The sequence below is a fragment of the Salvelinus sp. IW2-2015 genome, unplaced genomic scaffold, assembly GCF_002910315.2.
Source record: "Salvelinus sp. IW2-2015 unplaced genomic scaffold, ASM291031v2 Un_scaffold16329, whole genome shotgun sequence".
Taxonomy (NCBI): Eukaryota; Metazoa; Chordata; class Actinopteri; order Salmoniformes; family Salmonidae; genus Salvelinus; species Salvelinus sp. IW2-2015.
Window position 1 is genome coordinate 105,967 of NW_019957537.1, and position 19,229 is coordinate 125,195.

The following is a 19,229-nucleotide window of genomic DNA, read 5'->3' on the forward strand; positions in this document are numbered from 1 at the left end:
TCTTGTGTGCCAGCTAAGGAGTATTGGTGTCTCTGAGGGGTCTTTGGCCTGGTTTGCTAACTACCTCTCTCAAAGAGTGCAGTGTATAAAGTCAGAAAATCTGCTGTCTCAGCCACTGCCTGTCACCAAGGGAGTACCCCAAGGCTCAATCCTAGGCCCCATGCTCTTCTCAATTTACATCAACAACATAGCTCAGGCAGTAGGAAGCTCTCTCATCCATTTACATGCAGATGATACAGTCTTATACTCAGCTGGCCCCTCCCTGGATTTTGTGTTAAATGCTCTCCAACAAAGCTTTCTTAGTGTCCAACAAGCTRTCTCTACTTGTTCTGAACACCTGCAAAACAAAGGTCATGTGGTTTGGTAAGAAGAATGCCCCTCTTCCCACTGGTGTGATTACTACCTCTGAGGGTTTAGAGCTTGAGGTAGTCACCTCATACAAGTACTTGGGAGTATGGCTAGATGGTGCACTATCCTTCTCTCAGGACATATCAAAGCTACAGGCTAAAGTTAAATCTAGACTTGGTTTCCTCTAACGTAATCGCTCCTCTTTCAACCCAGCTGCCAAACTAACCCTGATTCAGATGACCATCCTACCCATGCTAGAGTACGGAGACATAATTTATAGATCAGCAGATAAGGGTGCTCTTGAGCGGCTAGATGTTCTTTACCATTCAGCCATCAGATTTGCCACCGATGCTCCTTATAGAACACATCACTGCACTCTATACTCCTCTGTAAACTGGTCATCTCTGTATACCTGTCGCAAGACCCACTGGTTGATAATACTTTTTTAAACTCTCTTAGGCCTCACTCCCCCCTATCTGAGATATCTACTGCAGCCCTCATCCTCCCCATTCAACACCCATTCTGCCAGTCACATTCTGTTAAAGGTCCCCAAAGCACACACATCCCTGGGTCGTTCCTCTTTTCAGTTCGCTGCAGCTAGCGACTGGAACGAGCTGCAACAAGCACTCAAACGGGACAGTTTTATCTCAATCACTTCATTCAAAGTTGAAATTGAAATGAGACTCATGTGGCAAAGGATTCTGGGATAAAATAGGATGAGGAAAGAAGATATTTTGACATGGCAAAAACACAACACACCATGCTTGAAGACAATTAGGAAAGACTAGTCAATAAAGTAGTCAAATACAGTGTTTTGAGAGCCTAAACAGCTTTCTCGTCACGCACTTGACAGAACGCATCGTGCCACCATTGTATCGCTGGCTGTGGCTGTGTGGGTGTCCGGGTCATTGGCCATACGAGCACCATCGCCCTTGAGGAGGAAGTCGTTTCATAAAGGATAAGCATCAGTAAACGTTTGCCGTAATTCCCTAACCCCCCTCTGTCTCTCCCGCCACGTGTCTTCCCGTCTGCAACAGAAACAATGCCAGTGGAACGAGGAGCTAATCCTCAGGAAGAACCCATTCCAATGTCGTGCCCACTATGGTGCCATCCTGCGCCAGCACCTTTCTCCCTCCACCTCACCCCCCTCCGGTTTCCTCCTCCCTCACTCCCCATTCTTCCAAAGGGAGAAGTTTAATTCATTCATTTTTTACTTCAGTTCATTTAGTAAATACTTTATCACTTATTTTTCTTAATACTGCATTGTTGGTTTAGGCCTTGTAAGTAAGCATTTCACTGTAAGGTCTACTACACCTGTTGTATTCGGCGCATGTGACAAATACAATTTGATTTGAAATGCAAATTATGTTAAAAATCTTGGAGAAAGGCAGAATTACATACAGAAAAAAGGGCTTGTAGTTCCTGAGTTCATTAATAATAAATTAGATGGTCGGTGTTCTGTGTGTTTCTCCTAAATAGAGAGACGACGAGTGTAGTGTGCAAACACTCCCTCCTCCTTTCTCTTACTCCCTCTGTTTTTCTCCCTCCCTCTCTAACCTCTCCCTCCCTCCTTTCTCCTTCCCCTGTCCCTCCCTCCTTTCTCCTTCCCCTGTCCCTCTCTTCCTACCTCTCGTATTGTAGGCTTTTGATTTGAGTTGCCTGCAGACCGAAGGAACCATTTGCATTTATATGACACGTGTAATGCGTGCAGTGTGCACCGGGCCAGGCTGAACTGGACCTGGGCACAGGCGTGACGACGGGCCATCACAAATCACACGGTTCTCAGTAGCACTCATCCCAAGGCCCATTTCACATGAAACATGACCATAGTGTATTTTCTTTTTACGCAACCCATGTGGCCCACCCACACCTGGTCCTGCAACTCCACTGTGTAATATGTTATAACTCCATGTGGAGGAATTTCCATAGTGAGAAAATATTTTAAAAAGAGCAAGGAGAGAGATGCAAGTGGAAGGCAGTGCTGGGTTGGCGAAATAATTCGGCCCCAACGMTGACCCATTCGGTTCCCACTCCCACCTGCCCTCTATAGCGCTAATACCCAGGGGTCATATGTATCAAGCATCTCATATGTAGGACTACCCTACCTTGCCTCTAGAACTGTTATAAACCATGACAGTGGAGAGGTAAGGGGAAGTCAGTGCTGCAGGTTTGCTGAAATAACAAGCTAAATAATGTTACTTCTCCAGCCTATATAAAATACGTAAATAAGTGGGCCTCAGCAATACAGAGATAATGCTGTTCCATGATGTTTTGCATTTCAAAGAGGATGTGTATTTTCCCAAGTGTGTCCAATTAAGCCTGGTTCTCTTGTTATTATTATTATTCTCTCCTTCATTAGGATAACACGACTGAGCAGATCCTTCTGAACGCCGAGACGCTCCTGAAAGAGCTCGGGACCAGGGATAACGTCAAGGTATTATACCATTGTTCATCTTCAGGCTTAGAGACTCAGAGGCTCCTTACCATTTTTGCTTGGTCATCATCATGAGTGCTTTGTGAGAGGATACAGTAGCAGGTATAGTCCAACGCTGGTACACAGATAGTTCTCTGCCTTTGTAGAGCGATGCTAATCACAAATCATACAAGACAAGCCCATCTCCTGGGTTTTACATGTAATCTGAGCTGCATCTGAATCACTTAATTCCCATCACAGACACCTAAACTACATAGGGAGTGGTTGAGTGGTTCAAATGACTTCATAAATGTATTATTCAGTCAGGAGCTCTGTTCTAGACGGAGATCCTCCATTGAGACAAGATAAAGCAGCGAACAGAAGAATTGCACAGTGCAAAATGGATCCTGTTAGCATTATGAAGTTATACTTTTCCAATGGATTCAACAGCAGCCTTTATGGTTGATGCTTGATGCAATTAGACCGCATGAATTCTGTGGTAGCAGTGTTAACTTAGCCAGCCTCCTACTGTTCTTTATAGCATTAACTTCCACTCTCTTCCACTCTTTTGATGTCCACCATGTTTGATGTATCTAATGGGAGTCTAGCAACAGGTCTCCCCGGGGTTGAGGAAAAAGGAATCCAGTGCATTGTGGAATTGATTAAAAGAAACTGCCGTCAAAATAACTTAAGGACTTGCGTTGTATAAACCAAAATGGCATTTTTTCTGTGCAATTGTTTAAGTCGCTAATACTGTAGTCAACCACAAATATCTTTGGGGAGTCTATGTGGAGAGTGTGAGAGACACGAAAAGTGTGAGTGTGCGCATGAATGTGCTTGTGTGTGTGTGCGTGCACTTTGAATATGTGAGTGTGTGTGTGCTTTACTGTTGGTATGTGTGATACAGTGTTACGGTAGGCCCAAACTCCATTTAATCTTAATTAGACCAGCACTATCAGCGGGGGTGCTCTCTTTCTAGAATATTCTTCTCCTGCACAACGGGAGATACAGGCACCGGGAGCATCTTAAAGAGAAAAGTACTCAATCGTTTGTTATAACTTTGTGTTCAACTTGTGAGCTTTGATCGTTATTGCTTCTTTTGTTGTAGTTGCTGTTACTGTATGTAAATCAATTATTATTTTGTATGTATTATCAAGATGCTAATTTAACACAAGGGCCATGTTTTACACCGGCATTGAACTGGAGTAACTACCAGGAATAACCTGTATCATTTCCATAAATGTACAGTTTATTCTTTTTAGCCCAGGACTAGCCTTAACCTTGATCTGTATTTGAACTGTAACAGCTATGAAAAATCTGCCATGTCTCCAGGTGTGGTTCTACAACCAGGCGTGGCACGGGATCGTTTCGTTCCTCAACGTGGCCAACAACGCCATCCTGAGGGGCAACCTGCCTACGGGCCGTGACCCCAGGGAGTACGGCATCTCCTCCTCCAGCCACCCTCTCAACCTCACCAAGGTCCAGCTCTCCTACCAGGCACTGTGAGTAGGAATGTATCAGCTCCGGAGGAAAGCTTCCCTTACGTGAAGATCTAAGATCAGCTTCCCCTCCCCCAATCCTAACCTTAACTTTTAGTTGGTGAAATAAAAAAATTACCAAGATCAGTGTCTAGGAGAAACTCACCTGTATATATTATATTAGAGGAGGGAGGGAGGGAGGGCGGGAGGGTGACGGAGGGAAAGAGAGAGGGAAAGAGAGAGGGAGGGTGACAGAGGGAAAGAGAGAGGGAGATAGAGAGAGAGACGGAGGAAGAGATTCATTCATGTGAGTAGCCCATGGGAACCACACACTTTCAGATACTGTTGCTTTATAACCCAAGAGATCAGCCAGGAGCCCTGAAGCAGCTACCCCATGAGATCTCTATGATTAATGAGGGCGTTATTGAAGTACAAAACCACCAGACTTCACTGTCTAATGCAGCCTGAGTCAATCATCTATCCAATCTCCATAATCGAGGAAAAGCCTTGTATAATATAAGCTAAAATAACATAATACAACGTAACATTACATAATATAACGTGACATGCAGTATTATAGCAGAATATAATTACATAACATATCCTAGCATAGAATAAGCAGTAGCATAACATAGCATCATATCATACAGTGACATATCACATCATAACATAACCTAAAGCTCTACTGCACATCTATCTTAGATTTGTGTGTATTGGTTATATGTTGTGAAATTGTTAGATATTACTTCTTAGATATTACTGCACTGTCGGAGCTAGAAACACAAGCATTTCGCTACACCCGCAATAACATCTGCTAAACACATGTATGCGACCATTACAATTTGATTTGATTTGAACTATGTAGATGTCAAATTAGGCCTACGCTCAGTTTTCACACTTTGTTTGCTGAAATGTCAGTTTCGACTTTGACACCTGATGCGATCCTCATGCCACAGATACCATTTAGTTCCATGTCCCTTTCTTGTGTTACCTCTATCTAAGTAAGGTATTGATGTAGTGGTCAGGTAATAGCGACAGTGTTGAGTTAGAGAGAAAAGACATGGAAGCGTAGCTAGAAGATAATTACAATGCCTTCCCTTCCATACAATAGATTCAGCCCCCTCTCTCTGTCTCTCTCTCTCTCTCTCTCTCTCTCTCTCTCTCTCTCGCGCTCTCTCTCCATGTGGTCTAAAGATGAACTTTAGATCATGGATTACCAGAGTTAAAAAGTAAGGGAAGCATAGGAGTAAAACACGTGTGCGTGTTCGTGTCCCTGCGTCATTACCCTAATTCAAGAGTTGTTCTCCATAAAGTATGGTTTTAAACGGAGCTGGTTTTAAACGGAGCATACAGGAACATGTGATGTGGTGGTTGTAGAACATTTAGGGGGTAGCTGCCGTCTAGGCCTTTTGTCTAGACTCACTGCAATGCTCTCCTAGCATAAGCAGATGAATCATCATGGTGGGTCTCTGTGACCTGGAGCTAGCTAGGTTTTCAGTGAATCAGAGAGAGACCTGTTCAGTCACCAAATCTCCCATGTCCATTAATAAAACAGCTTGACATTAAGGGATTCATGTACCATCTTCAGAGCAGGTATTTGGTTTTCCTGCGAGTTGAAAAGAAGAATCCTTTGCCATGTGTGTATATTTCTCAATTTCTGCATTATGGTTACACATACTGGCTGGAAAATGATTTACTCAAAAAATTCAAAGGTAGACTATTATTTGACTACTTCATTATGGTTTTCTAACTCCCCTCCACACCTCCATGTTTGAAGCCGCACCTCACTCTAGACCTTAGGCAAAAAGACCTGGAACGACCAGGCACATTAAATGCTCTCCCCTACTATACTGTTTATTACTTTATTAGCAGGGTGCATGTCCCCTCACAGTGATTAGCCGCTAGTCCTTGTTCAGGGTTACCTCATTAGCCAATCACTTGCCTCAAACAATCCTCGGCCCCGGCGAGCGAGGTCTAGATAAACCTGTTGAAAACTGCTGAAAGTGGGGCGGCACCCACTGCGTAAATGATTTCATGTTTACGCATCCTAATTGTGTCCAGCCCGCACTGCACTGATGAATGTTGAGGCGGTGCTGCGCGACTTATTTAATATGTTAATTACCTGGCAGGTAGTCTGGCGAGAGATTATGGTAGGGCGGAAGGGAGGAGGGGTGTGTGGTGTTGTGTTGTGTGTGTGTGTGTGTGTGTGTGTGTGGTGTGTGTGTGTGTGTGTGTGTGTGTGTGTGTGTGTGTGTGTGTGTGTGTGTGTGTGTGTGTGTGTGTGTGTGTGGGTGTGTGTGGGTGTGTGGTGTGGGTGGGGGGTGTGGTTGATCAAATGGATTACACTGTAGTGTTTTTTTGTAAGGGAAACAAAAATAGGCTATAGGCCTACGTGTTTCTAGGACTGTAGAATTATACAAAACATGTAATTGACTCTCTAAACAAATAACTATTGTTTTTTTATTGATATATTCCCATTATTTCTTCATGCAATTAATCATTTACAATAGATTATGCACTATTTATAAAGCATTTATTTATCAAGCATGTTTGAACACCTTGCAGGTTGATATGCATCTGATGCATAAGCTAAAGGGAACGCCCGGCAACATTCTCTAGTGGGTACTGACATGCTGAACGGCTAGCAATTCAAACTTATCTAGATTCGAATCCATCCCCTTGTGCCCTAAACAATAGCCTACACTATTGTCCCCAGATGGTACTAGTTGGTCGGAACTTGGTCCCCAGATGGGACTTCCTGTTGATGCCAAATAAGGAGTTTCCTCTTGGGTCCCCACATTGTTCACCTTCCCAGTCCCCACAATGTCATCTACCCTTATTTCAATGAATCAATTACATTTGAAGGGGTGTATTCATTATAGATTTTTTTCTATTTTTTATGTTTTCGTTGTCAGGAAGGTGGTGTCCCCAGAATGTGGTGTGAGAACAAGTGTCCCTAGTAGGTGATATAAACATGTGTGTGTGTGTGTGTGTGCGTGTGCGTGTGCGTGTGCGTGTGCGTGTGCACGTGCGCGTGCACGTGCACGTGTGCGTGCGTGCGTGCGTAGACGACGTGTTTAACTATTTTTGTGGGGACTTGGAAACAAACAGAAATTTGACCAACTGGGGAAATTTTGTTGGTCTCCACAAAGTCAAATGCTATTTCTCGGGGATTTAGTGTTAGGGTTAGAATTATGTTAATTAAGGGTTAGGAACTAGGGTTAGTTTTAGGGTTAGGTTTAAGTAGTCTTTAGCTGGGTGAATGATATTCCAACCGCATGGAAGATCCAGCATTTCCAAGATGAGGCCTCCCGAGTGGCGCAGCGGTCTAAGGCACTGCATCGCAGTGCTTGAGGTGTCACTACAGACCCGGGTTTGATCCCAGGTTGTGTCGCAGGCAATTGAGGCGGCGCACAATTGGCCCAGCGTCGTCCGATTTAGGGAAGTGTTTGGCCGGCCGGGATGTCATTGTCCCATCGCGCTCTAGCGACTCCTGTGGTGGGCCGGGCACAGGCATGCTGGCACTGTCTCCAGTTCTACGGTGTTTCCTCCGACACATTGGTGTGGCTGACTTCCGGGTTAAGCGAGCAGTGTGTCAAGAAGCAGTGCGGCTTGGCAGGGCCGTGTTTCGGAGGACACATGGCTCTCGACCTTCGCCTCTCCCGAGTCCATACAGGAGTTGCAGCGATGGGACAAGACTGTAACTACCAATTGGATATCACAAGGTATGGGGAGAAAAACTAGAATTTCCAAGATGAATGAGCATTGCTTCTCTGAAAAGTTTTAATTAGTTTTGCCTGATTGCATTTCAAACAGAGAATTCAGTCAAATTGAGTCATCCTATTGGTAACAAGCACAAAGCTAATACATCAACTTATAATTTACAGTAGATCATACAAACCATTTCTCCAACTGGACATATTTTTATTATAAATTAAACCATGCGAGACTTAGACATTTTAGCACATTTTAGTAATACAGTTGAAGTTGGAAGTTTATATACACTTAGGTTGAAGTCATTAAAACTAATTTTTCAACCACTCCACAAATTTCTTGTTAACAAACTATAGTTTTGGCAAGTCGGTTAGGACATCTACTTTGTCCATGACACAAGTAATTTTTCCAACAATTGTTTACAGATTATTTCACTTATAATTCACTATATCACAATTCCAGTGGGTCAGAAGTTTACATACACTAAGTTGACTGTGCCTTTAACCAGCTTGGAAAATTCCAGAAAATGATGTCATGGCTATAGAAGCTTCTGATAGGCCAATTGACATCATTTGAGTCAATTGGAGGTGTACCTGTGGATGTATTTCAAGGCCTACCTTCAAACTCAGTGCCTCTTTGCTTGATGTCATGGGAAAATCAAAAGAAATCAGCCAAGACCTCTGGAAATAAATTGTAGACCTCCATAAGTCTGGTTCATCCTTGGGAGCAATTTCCAAACGCCTGAAGGTACCACGTTCATCTGTACAAACAAAAGTACTCAAGTATAAACACCATGGGACCACGCAGCCGTCATACCACTCAGGCTGTCTCTTATACACATCTAGATGTGTATAAGAGACAGCGGTTTGCAACTGCACATGGGGAAAAAGATTGTACATTTTGGAGAAATGTCCTCTGGTCTGATGAAACAAAAATATAAATGTTTGGCTATAATGACCATTGTTATGTTTGGAGGAAAAGAGGGATGCTTGCAAGCCAAAGAACACCATCCCAACCGTGAAGCACGGGGTGGCAGCATCATGATGTGGGGGTGCTTTGCTGCAGGAGGGACTGGTGCACTTCACAAAATAGATGGCATCATGAGGAAGAAAAATTATGTGGATATATTGAATCACAATCTCACGACATCAGTCAGGAAGTTAAAGCTTGGTCGCAAATATGTCTTCCAAATGGACAATGATCCCAAGCATACTTCCAAAGTTGTGACAAAATGGCTTAAGGACAACAAAATTAAAGATATTGGAGTGGCCATCACAAAGCCCTGACCTCAATCCTATAGAAAATTTGTGGGCAGAACTGAAAAAGTGTGTGCGATTAAGGAAGCCTTCAAACCTGACTCAGTTACACCAGCTCTGTCAGGGGGAATGGGCCAAAATTCACCCAATGTATTGTGGCAAGCTTGTGGAAGGCTACCCGAAACATTTGACCCAAGTTAAACAATTTAAAGGCAATGCTACCAAATACTAATTGAGTGTATGTAAACCTCTGACCCACTGGGAAAGTGATGAAAGAAAAATAAAAGCTGAAATAAATCATTCTCTACTATTATTCTGACATTTCACATTCTTCAAATAAAGTGGTGATCCTAATTGACCTAAAGAGAGGGAATTTTTACTACGATTAAATGTCAGGAATTTTGAGAAACTGAGTTTAAATGTATTTGGCTAAGGTGTATGTAAACTTCCGACTTCAACTGTAAGTACTCTCATCCAGAGCAATTAAAGTATAGGTCAAATATTTCAGTAGCATTCAATCCATGTCAAAGGCAAGACTAATCCCACTGGGCACAGGTGTAAATTCAACGTCTTTCCCACTTTGGGTCAATGTCATTTCATTGAAATGATATGGAAACAACGTTGATTCAACCAGTGTGTGCCCAGTGGGATGACACGACTGGTGCAGAAAGTGTGAGATTTCACTCAGAATGCAACTCAACACCTGGAAAAGTTGTGAGGCTTACTTCCACCAAAAGCCCCCTTGACCAATCCTCCGTCTATAGCCCCTCAGGGCTATGCAGACATAGGCCTCAGATCCCTGGACAATGTCTGTGTCCCAAATGGCACCCTATTCCCTATATAGTGCACTACYTTTGACAAGGGCCCATGGGGTTCCAGTCAAAAGTGTTCACTATATAGAGAATAGGGTGCGATTTGGAATGCATCCAATGTTCTTAATAACATTGCTCTAGAACTGGATTTTTTTTCCTCCACTTTCCAGCTGTGACCCTATCTGGCTCCACCCATGTTAGGACTAATTATCAACGGTAAAGGTCTGGGTGGCCTCTTGTTCTGGTTTGTTAGTAAAGGAAGTAAATGGGTTTCAAGTGTGTCCTCGGTTTTTCTCTGACGTTGGCTCATCCTAGTGAGTCATTCATCTATCATGGAAGTCACAAGAGGCTGCTGAGGGGAGAACGGGCTGATGATAATATCTGACATGGAGTAAATGTAATGGTATCAAACATATGGAAACCATGTTTTCTGATGTTTGATACCATTCCATTTATTCCATTCCAGTCATTTCTATGAGACTGTACTCCCCAATTAAGGTTCCACCGCCCGCATGTGATGGGAATGGAGAAAAAAAAGTTAAATCCAATTTTGTATGTGGTGATTGCATCATGGGAACACATGGAAAATAATTACTTATAAAGGATTTTAGGATAAAAACAAGCTGTTCACACACCAGGTGCATCAGTACACTGAATCTTTTGTGGTGGTTTTCGACTCCTCGGTTAGGTTACTGTAGAGTACATGACTGAAGATGTAAAAGGGTAATGAATACGTTTAAAGATTGATTGATGGATCGATAGTAGCAAAATCAATCACTCTCAAAAGGGGAAGTTCAGTATTTTATAACTTTATGTTAAATGGTTAAATGGGTCCTCACACTGAAAGTAGTCTTTGGGCCAGGAGAAACTGTAATTCAAAAATCCTCTTGAAAACTTTACTTTCCATTAGCTACCAGTAGCTAATAATTTATGGAAAGGATGGGAGCATAAAAATAAACTGAAATTACCTCATTTATTTGGTTTGACCTTACTTATAGGTGATTTGTCATTTTTTTTGCCATGATCACTTGAATTCATTTTTAGCTAGCGTTTGCTAAAGTTAGCCGATGTTTAAAGAAAAAACATCATCTGTGATTTGGTTATCGTCTAACATTGAGTTGTAAAATACTAACCTTTCCATTTAAAGCAATCGACCCTTCTCCAGTCAATTATCAACCAGACCTATTGATCATGCTAGGATCAAACCTGTACTCAACTTCCTGCTTTCTTTCTCCTTCTTCAGGGCTGCCACCTCCACCGATGTGGTGGTGTCCATCTGTGTCATCTTCGCCATGTCCTTTATCCCAGCGAGCTTCGTCCTCTTCCTCATCCAGGAGCGCGTCAACAAAGCCAAGCACTTGCAGTTTGTCAGCGGCGTCAACCCGGCCGTCTATTGGGTCGCCAACTTCGCCTGGGATATAGTAGGTTATTTTCATGACTTAAAATAATTACAGAATTCAACTGTATTTCCAATGATAATCGGAAATGTGTATTTCTGCTGTTTTATGGCATTCCCAGCCCCCCGGACACCACTCATACACACACGAAAGGCTGGAAGTAGCACAGGGTCAGCCTCTGAGCAGTGCCCCTGGAACACATGAGGTATTAAGTACCTTGCTCAAGGGCACAATGGCAGTAGGTGGCACCTGAGATTGTGATGTCAGCAACCCCCTGGTTTCCTGCCATTTCGCACCTAATGAGTGATCAATACTTAATGAGACTGTGAGGAAGGGATGGACAAGCACAAACCCCAAATAAAAGTATCGAAACCCCAACCAAATTCTTTCTGGATGTTGTAATTGGTAGAGTGGTAATTTCACTTGAATTCAGATGGATAGATGTAAGGTCACAAGTGAGGCGTGTGTCAAATAATTCACCAAACTTTTTTTATACTTTTGATCGKAATGGCTTTTAAAAAGCCCAGGCCTGAGTAACTGTTATTGACTAGCGCTGAATTATTGACACTGGCAAACAGTGATGCAAAGTGGTACAACGTTGATACTTTCCCTCAGGCTTAAWAGCGGTAAACAGTCTATCAGGTAACTTAGAGAAGGTGGGACGCAATATCTCAGCACTACTAGCCGTGCGAACAAATTATCTGCTGATGAATGCTGACAAAGTGGAAGAGAAAGGTTTTGGCTAGGAGCAGTTAGCATTGCCATTTCCATTGACCATTTTCCCAACAATTGTAATATTTTATGGCGCTGAAAAATCTTTAAAGGGATGGTATTGCAGAGTTTTGCTGTTAAGGTTTTATAATCGTGCACATGGATTTCAATGTGTTATAAGACTGTGTAAAGTGCCACCTAAGTAGTGTTGAAGCCTTAGGGCACAGAGTGGGAAATGTGGAGTAGAAGTTTAAAAATCACATAGGTTTCTGTTATTTTTGTCTTCACACAGATTCATCATGCCAATTGCAGTATTTAGCAATTCTTCATCCAATATCATGATTGTAAGCCTTCAGATAGAATATTTATATTATTTTATACTACGCTTTGGTAAATTGTGAAATGGTTTTCTTTCGATTTTTCCAGTCAGGCCAGCCACAGACTCATGTCCTCCTATGAAGGGGAATAGATTGCTTTCTTGTTAATTAGCAAATGAAAGAGGGGAAGCTTGGAAAGCTAATTAAGACCTAATCTATAGATTTCAAAATCGTGTGGAATTCCCATTTTCTTGAGTTCAACATCTTCATCATCATCTTCTTTCTTTCAGAGAGAGGGACCGTAGCCTGATATGTCTGGGCATCATTATAATTATGTAGTAATGACATCATACGCTTAGATGTTACCTTCCCAGAACTCCCCGCAAAGTGATAAAATGCTTCATACGGGGTTATGTGTGCTTTTTTTTTACAGTGTAACTACATAGTCTAATAAGTGGTTATGTTCTTTATTACAGTGTAACTACATAGTCTAATAAGTGGTTATGTTCTTTATTACAGTGTAATTACATAGTTAAAGTAGTTTGTTCTTATTTACAGGTGAATATATGTCGATAAGTGGTTAGTTCCTTTAGTACAGTTGTACTACTATGTCTAATAAGTGGTTTGTTTTATTACAGTGTGATGTAATTTATGGTCTAATAAGTGGTTATGTTTTATTCAGTGTAATTATATGGTCTAATAAGTGGTTTATGTTCTTTATTACATGAATTATGGTCTAATAGTGGTTATGTTCTTTATTACGGTAATTATATGGTCTAAAGTAGTTATGTTCTTTATTACGTGTAATTATATGGTCTATAACGTGGTTCTGTTTGTGTATTACAGTGAACTATATGGGTCTATAAGTGGTATGTTCTTTATTACAGTGTTTATTATGGTCTTATAAAGTGTTATGTTCTTTATTACAGTGTAACATTATCATAAATAGTAGTTATGTTCTTTATTACAGTGTATTATATGGTCTTAAAATTAGAGTCTATGTTTTATTACACGTGTAATTATATGTGGTCTCATAAGATTGGTTATGTTCTTTATTACAGTGTAATTATATGGTCTATAAGTTATGTTTTTACTTAAGTGTAATATATGTCTAATAAGTGTTATGTTCTTTATTACGAGTCTGTAATATATGGTCTAATAGTGTATTTCTTTTACAGTGTAATTATATGGTCTATACATGTTATGTTCTTATTACAGTGTAATATATGTTACAAGTAGTTTTGTTCTTTTACAGTTATTTATATGGTCTATAAGTAGGTTGTTCTTTATTACAGTGTAATTATATGGTCTACATAGTTTTTCTTTTTTACAGTGTAATTATATGGTCTAAACAGTAGTTATGTCTTTATTACAGTGGTATATATGTTCTAATTAAGTGGTTATGTTTTATTACAGTGTAATTACTATGGTCTAACAAGTAGTTATGTTCTTATTACAGTGTATTATATGTCTAAAGTAGTATGTTCTTATACAGCTGGATAATTATATGGCTAATAAGTTGTTATGTTCTTACTACAGTGTAATCTGTACAGTAGTATGTTTTAATCATAACAATAGTCTTAGGTTATTTCTTTATTACAGTTAGAACTTGATAGTCTAACAAGTAGTTATTTGCTTTATTACAGGTGTAACTAACATAGCCGGTCTAATACGTGGTTATGTTTTTATTCAACAGTGTAATTATCATGGTCTACAGTAGTTATGTTCTTTATTAGCGCTGTAACTACAGTAGTCTTATAATGGTATTGTTTCTTTATTTGACAGTGTAACGTTATGGTCTAACAATGTTGTTTCTTTATTTACAGTGTAATTATTGGTCACAGTAGTTGTTCTTTATTACAGTGTATTTTGGTCTAACAATAGTTGGTTTTTAACAGTGTACATTATATGGTCTAAGTGGTTATGTTCTTTATTACAGTGTAATTAATGGTCTGATAAGTGGTATGTTCTTTATTACAGTGACATTATTGGTCTAACAGTGAGTTATGTTCTTTATTACAGTGTAACTACTTAGTCTATAAGTGGTTTGTTCTTTATGAGAGTGTACTATTGGTCTACATGGTATGTTCTTATTACGTGTAATTATATGGGTCTAATAAGTAGTTTATGTTCTTTTTTACAGCTGTAATTTATGGTCTAAAGTGGTTTATGTTCTTTATTACACGTGTAATTATATGTCTATAGGGGTTATGTCTTTATTCAGTGAATTAATAGTACACATAAGTTGTTATGTTCTTTATTACAGTGTAATTATATGGTCTAACATAGATGTCTAAGTGTATTGTCTATGTTATTTCTTTCAGTGTAACTTACTATGGTATCTAAAAGTGTTATGTTCTGTCTATTACAGTGTATTATATGGATTAAATGAAGTGGTTATGTTCTTTATTACAGTGATTTATTATGGTCATAAGTGTTATGTTCTTTATTACAGTGTAATTATTGGTCTCAATATGGTTATGTTCTTTGTTACAGTGTAATTATATTGTCTAATAAGTGTTATGGTTCTTCTATTACGTGGTTTGTCTAAAGTAGTTATGTTCTTTATTACAGTGTCATTATATGGTCTAATAGTAGTTTATGTTCTTTATCTACAGCTTGTTTATATGGTCTAAACAAGTAGTTATTGTTCTTTAACAGTGTATTATATGTTATAAGTGGTTATTCTTTAGTTACAGTGTAATTATTATGGTCTAAGAAGATAGTTATGTTCTTTATTACAGTGTATTAATGGTCTAACAAGTAGTTATGTTCTTTATTACAGTGTTCATATTGGTCTAAAATAGTGTTATGGTTCTTTATTACAGTGTAATTATATGGTCTAATAATGGTTATGTTTTTTATACAGTGTAATTATAGCTACAGTAGTTATGTTCTTTTACAGTGTAATTATATGGTCTCAAAGTGTTATAGTTCTTTTACAGTTGATTATTGGTCTAGATAAGTGGTTATGTTCTTTTACAGTGTAATTATATGTCTATCAAGTAGTTATGTTTTTTTACATATGTAATTATATGTGGTTTTACTAAGTAGGTTATGTTCTTATGCGGTATTACAGTTGTAATGCTATATGCTCTTATAGTTAGTTGGGTTCTTTATTACAGTGTAATGTATATGGTCTAACAAGTAGTTATGTTCTTTATTACAGTGTAACTCATATTGGTTAATAAGTGGTTATGTTCTTTATTACAGTGTAACTATATGTCTAACAAGTGGTTATGTTCTTCATTGACAGATGTAGACTATATATGTCTATAGCTGGTTTGTTCTTTATACAGTGTAATCGATTGGTCTAAACAAGTAGTTATGTTCTTTATTACAGGCTGTATTATATGTCTAACAAGTAGTTTATGTTCTTTATTACAGTTGTATTATATTGGTCTAATAAGTGGTATGTTCTTTATTCAGCAGGTGCTTATATGTCTAACAGTAGTTATGTTCTTTATTACAGTGTATACTACATAGTCTAAATAAGTATTTGTTCTTTTTAAGTGTAATATATGGTTCTACAGTGGTTATGTTCTTTATTACAGTGTAAGTATTATTGGTCTAATTAAGTGGTTATGTTCTTATTACAGTGTAATTGTATTGGCTGCTAATAAGGTGGTATGTTCATTACATGGAGGTGTAACTACATAGTCTAATAAGTGGTTATGTTCTTTATTACAGTGTACTTATGGTCTAATGACGTGGTTATGTTCTTTATTACAGTGTAAGTAATTATATGTCTAACAGGGTTATGTTCTTTATTTACACGTGTAATTATATGGTTCTAACAAGTAGTATTGTGTCTTATTACAGTGTATAGATATTGGTCTATGTGGTTAGTTCTTGATTTACAGGGTGTAATATATGGTTAACAGAGTGTAGTTTGTTGATTACAGTAATTATATGTCTAATAAGTGAGTTATGTTCTTTATTAACAGTGTATTATATGGTCTAAATAAGTGTTATGTTTTATTTACAGTGTAATATCATGTCTTATAATGGTTATGTTCTTTATACCAGTGTAATTTATGTTCTAATAAGGTTTTATGTTCTTATTACCGCTGTATATTTATGGTCTAAAATAGTTTTTTCTTCATTACAGTGTAATTTTGTCTAATAATTGTTATGTTCTTTATTACAGTGTAATTATATGGTCTAATAAGTGGTTATGTTCTTTATTACAGTGTAATTATATGGTCTAACAAGTGGTTATGTTCTGTATTACAGTGTAACTACATAGTCTAACAAGTAGTTATGTTCTGTATTACAGTGTAACTACATAGTCCCGTGTCTAATAGTCATCGTCATCTTCCTGTGCTTCCAACAAAAAGCCTACGTGTCCCCTCCTAACCTACCAGCTTTGATTTGGCTACTTGTAATGTATGGGTAAGTAGCACCAGAATGATATCCATATTRTTATGTGCTGACTTACCCAGTTCAAATAAGTTTTAAGAAAAAAAGAAAATTGTGATTGGACTATGGATGTAATGTTTATATGGAGCAATGTAGATTCATGTTCAAATCCACCCTCTGAATGGCACACACACACAATCCATGTCTCAATTGTCTCAAGGTTTAGAAATCATTCTTTAACCTGTCTCCTCCCCTTCCTCTACACTGATTGAAGAGGATTTAACAAGTGACATCAATAAGGGATCATAGCTTTCACCTGGATTCACCTGGACAGTCTATGTCATAAAAAGTGCAGGTGTTCTTAATGTTTTGTAATGTGTAGTCAGCAAACATCTCATGCAACCTACAAATAATATTTGAGTCCTGTTCAATTCCAATTCACCCATTTTCCACATAGTATGCCACAGTCAATGCATTTTATGGTGAAATGAAGCCTCTTCCCGGAGTTTGTTCTGAACCCTTCATGTCTGTATACCCCTCTTCATATATCGCCCCCTATCTCCTTTCCTATTGTACTGTTTAAATAGTCAAATATGAAGAATTAAGCTTCTGTTCATGTAACCGTCTGTATTTTCAGGTGGTCTATCACACCCATGATGTACCCAGCCTCGTTTATCTTCAGTGTCCCCAGCACYGCCTACGTGGTGCTGACCTGCGTCAACCTCTTCATCGGCATCAATGGCAGCTTGGCCACCTTCGTTATGGAGCTGTTCGATGATGATGTAGGTGGTGCGGGTTGCCGCTTTCCTAAATCGTCAAATGTACAGTGTCCATATTAGGAGCTTCAGTGTAACAAGGTGTAGGTGTCCGTGTCCTTTTGACTGTGAGGCTGTCCTKATTTTATTTTATTTAACTAGGCAAGTCAGTCAATAACAAATTCTTATTTACAATGACGGCCTACACCGGCCAAACCCGGACGACGCTGGGCCACATGTGCGCCGCCCTATTGGACTCCCAATCATGGCTGGTTGTGATACAGCCTGGATTCGAACCAGGGTCTCTGTAGTGACGCCTCTAGCACTGAGATGCAATTCCTTAGACCGCAGCGCCACCCGGGAGCCTAGGGAGCCTAATATGCACACCGTACATACTGGGGGAAAAGTACACATGTTGTATCAAAGAAATGATTGCTCAATCGACTAATATATCAGGAAGATTACATTTTTTGACTAGCTAATTGATCCCTGTCCTCGATATACCGCAGTGTATTCTTGGATAGGCCTTCAACGTGTGCAAGGAAGGAGCTTTTCCTCCAGAAATGATTTTTTAACTTTTTACCCACTCAATGAGTTTCAAAGGCGGTATTTTTAAATTCTCTTTTATGTTTAATTGTGAAGATAGGATTGTGTCTTCGGAGAATGTGCTTCATGCATCTTTCAATGAGCGTTCATTTATACCAAAAGCTTCCCTTTCTCCCGGGAGAATCAAAATACAAAGACGGAGAAAAAATAAAGAAAGAAAGCAAGCAAGAGAAAGAGACAGAACTTGAGAGAGTGTTAAAAAGATAGATGGAAACAATGAGGGAAGTAGAGAGAGAGAGATGCCACTTCTCAGTCTGTGGAAGTCAAAGTTTTAGTCATGTTTACTTGTGTTTAGACTGAATTACAAGCATTTCTTCTAAGGATGCAATTTACTTAGTTTAGCTGTTCTTTATAAGCTGGAACTCAAATGTACCAAAATGTGTTAACCCACACAATCATACAAGTATAGTTTCTAAGTTGTCCTCACCTTTTTATATAATGAATGAACCACATTATATATAAAAGTAAAAAATATGAAACAACATGTAATAATGTGGGGTGCTACATAATGGGTAAAAGTGAGTAAAGAACAGTTAACAGTCTTGACTGACATTGGTGTTCAATGTCTTTTTMTTGTTGTTAACATCATACTTTGCTGCCTTTATATGCTAAATTAAGATGCAATTTGTGACTGAACCTGGCAATTGATTTAATTATAATACCTTCCACTTTAATTCACAATTGTAGATTTTCATGCGAGTGTCTTTTTCATGTTCAGGTAAATGAAATGTGCAAATTATTTTCCTTTGCCACACGCCAACAAGCACGCATTTTACACTCTCTCATCACACACACAATCAGCACACACACACACACCACAACCACACACCACATAGCACACCCTGCGCATGTACCACCTTCTCTCACTCGCACACACCACACACACACACACACAGCACGCACGGGCACTGCACGCACGCACGCACGCCGCACGCAACAGCACGCACGGCGACGCCACGCACCGCACGCACGCCACGCACCTCTCTTCACACTCACTCACACATTGCCAACATGCTGTTAGCACACACCAAACTCTCACGTACCAACACACACAGACTTG

At 39.5% G+C, this 19,229-nt stretch overlaps 1 protein-coding gene across 1 annotated transcript in view; it reads left to right on the forward strand.

The window, feature by feature from the left end:
• Nucleotides 1-17,629, forward strand: part of LOC112080476 (phospholipid-transporting ATPase ABCA1-like) — a gene marked incomplete at its 3' end in the record, with an annotated part of 123,181 nt that extends 105,552 nt beyond the window's left edge. Inside the window, exons 21-25 of the mRNA XM_024146259.1 lie at nt 2,708-2,782; nt 4,094-4,263; nt 11,265-11,442; nt 16,726-16,841; nt 17,446-17,629. Of these exons, the coding sequence (XP_024002027.1) occupies nt 2,708-2,782; nt 4,094-4,263; nt 11,265-11,442; nt 16,726-16,841; nt 17,446-17,629 (723 nt within the window). The remainder of the gene's footprint in view (nt 1-2,707; nt 2,783-4,093; nt 4,264-11,264; nt 11,443-16,725; nt 16,842-17,445) is intronic.
• Nucleotides 17,630-19,229: the final 1,600 nt, after the last annotated feature.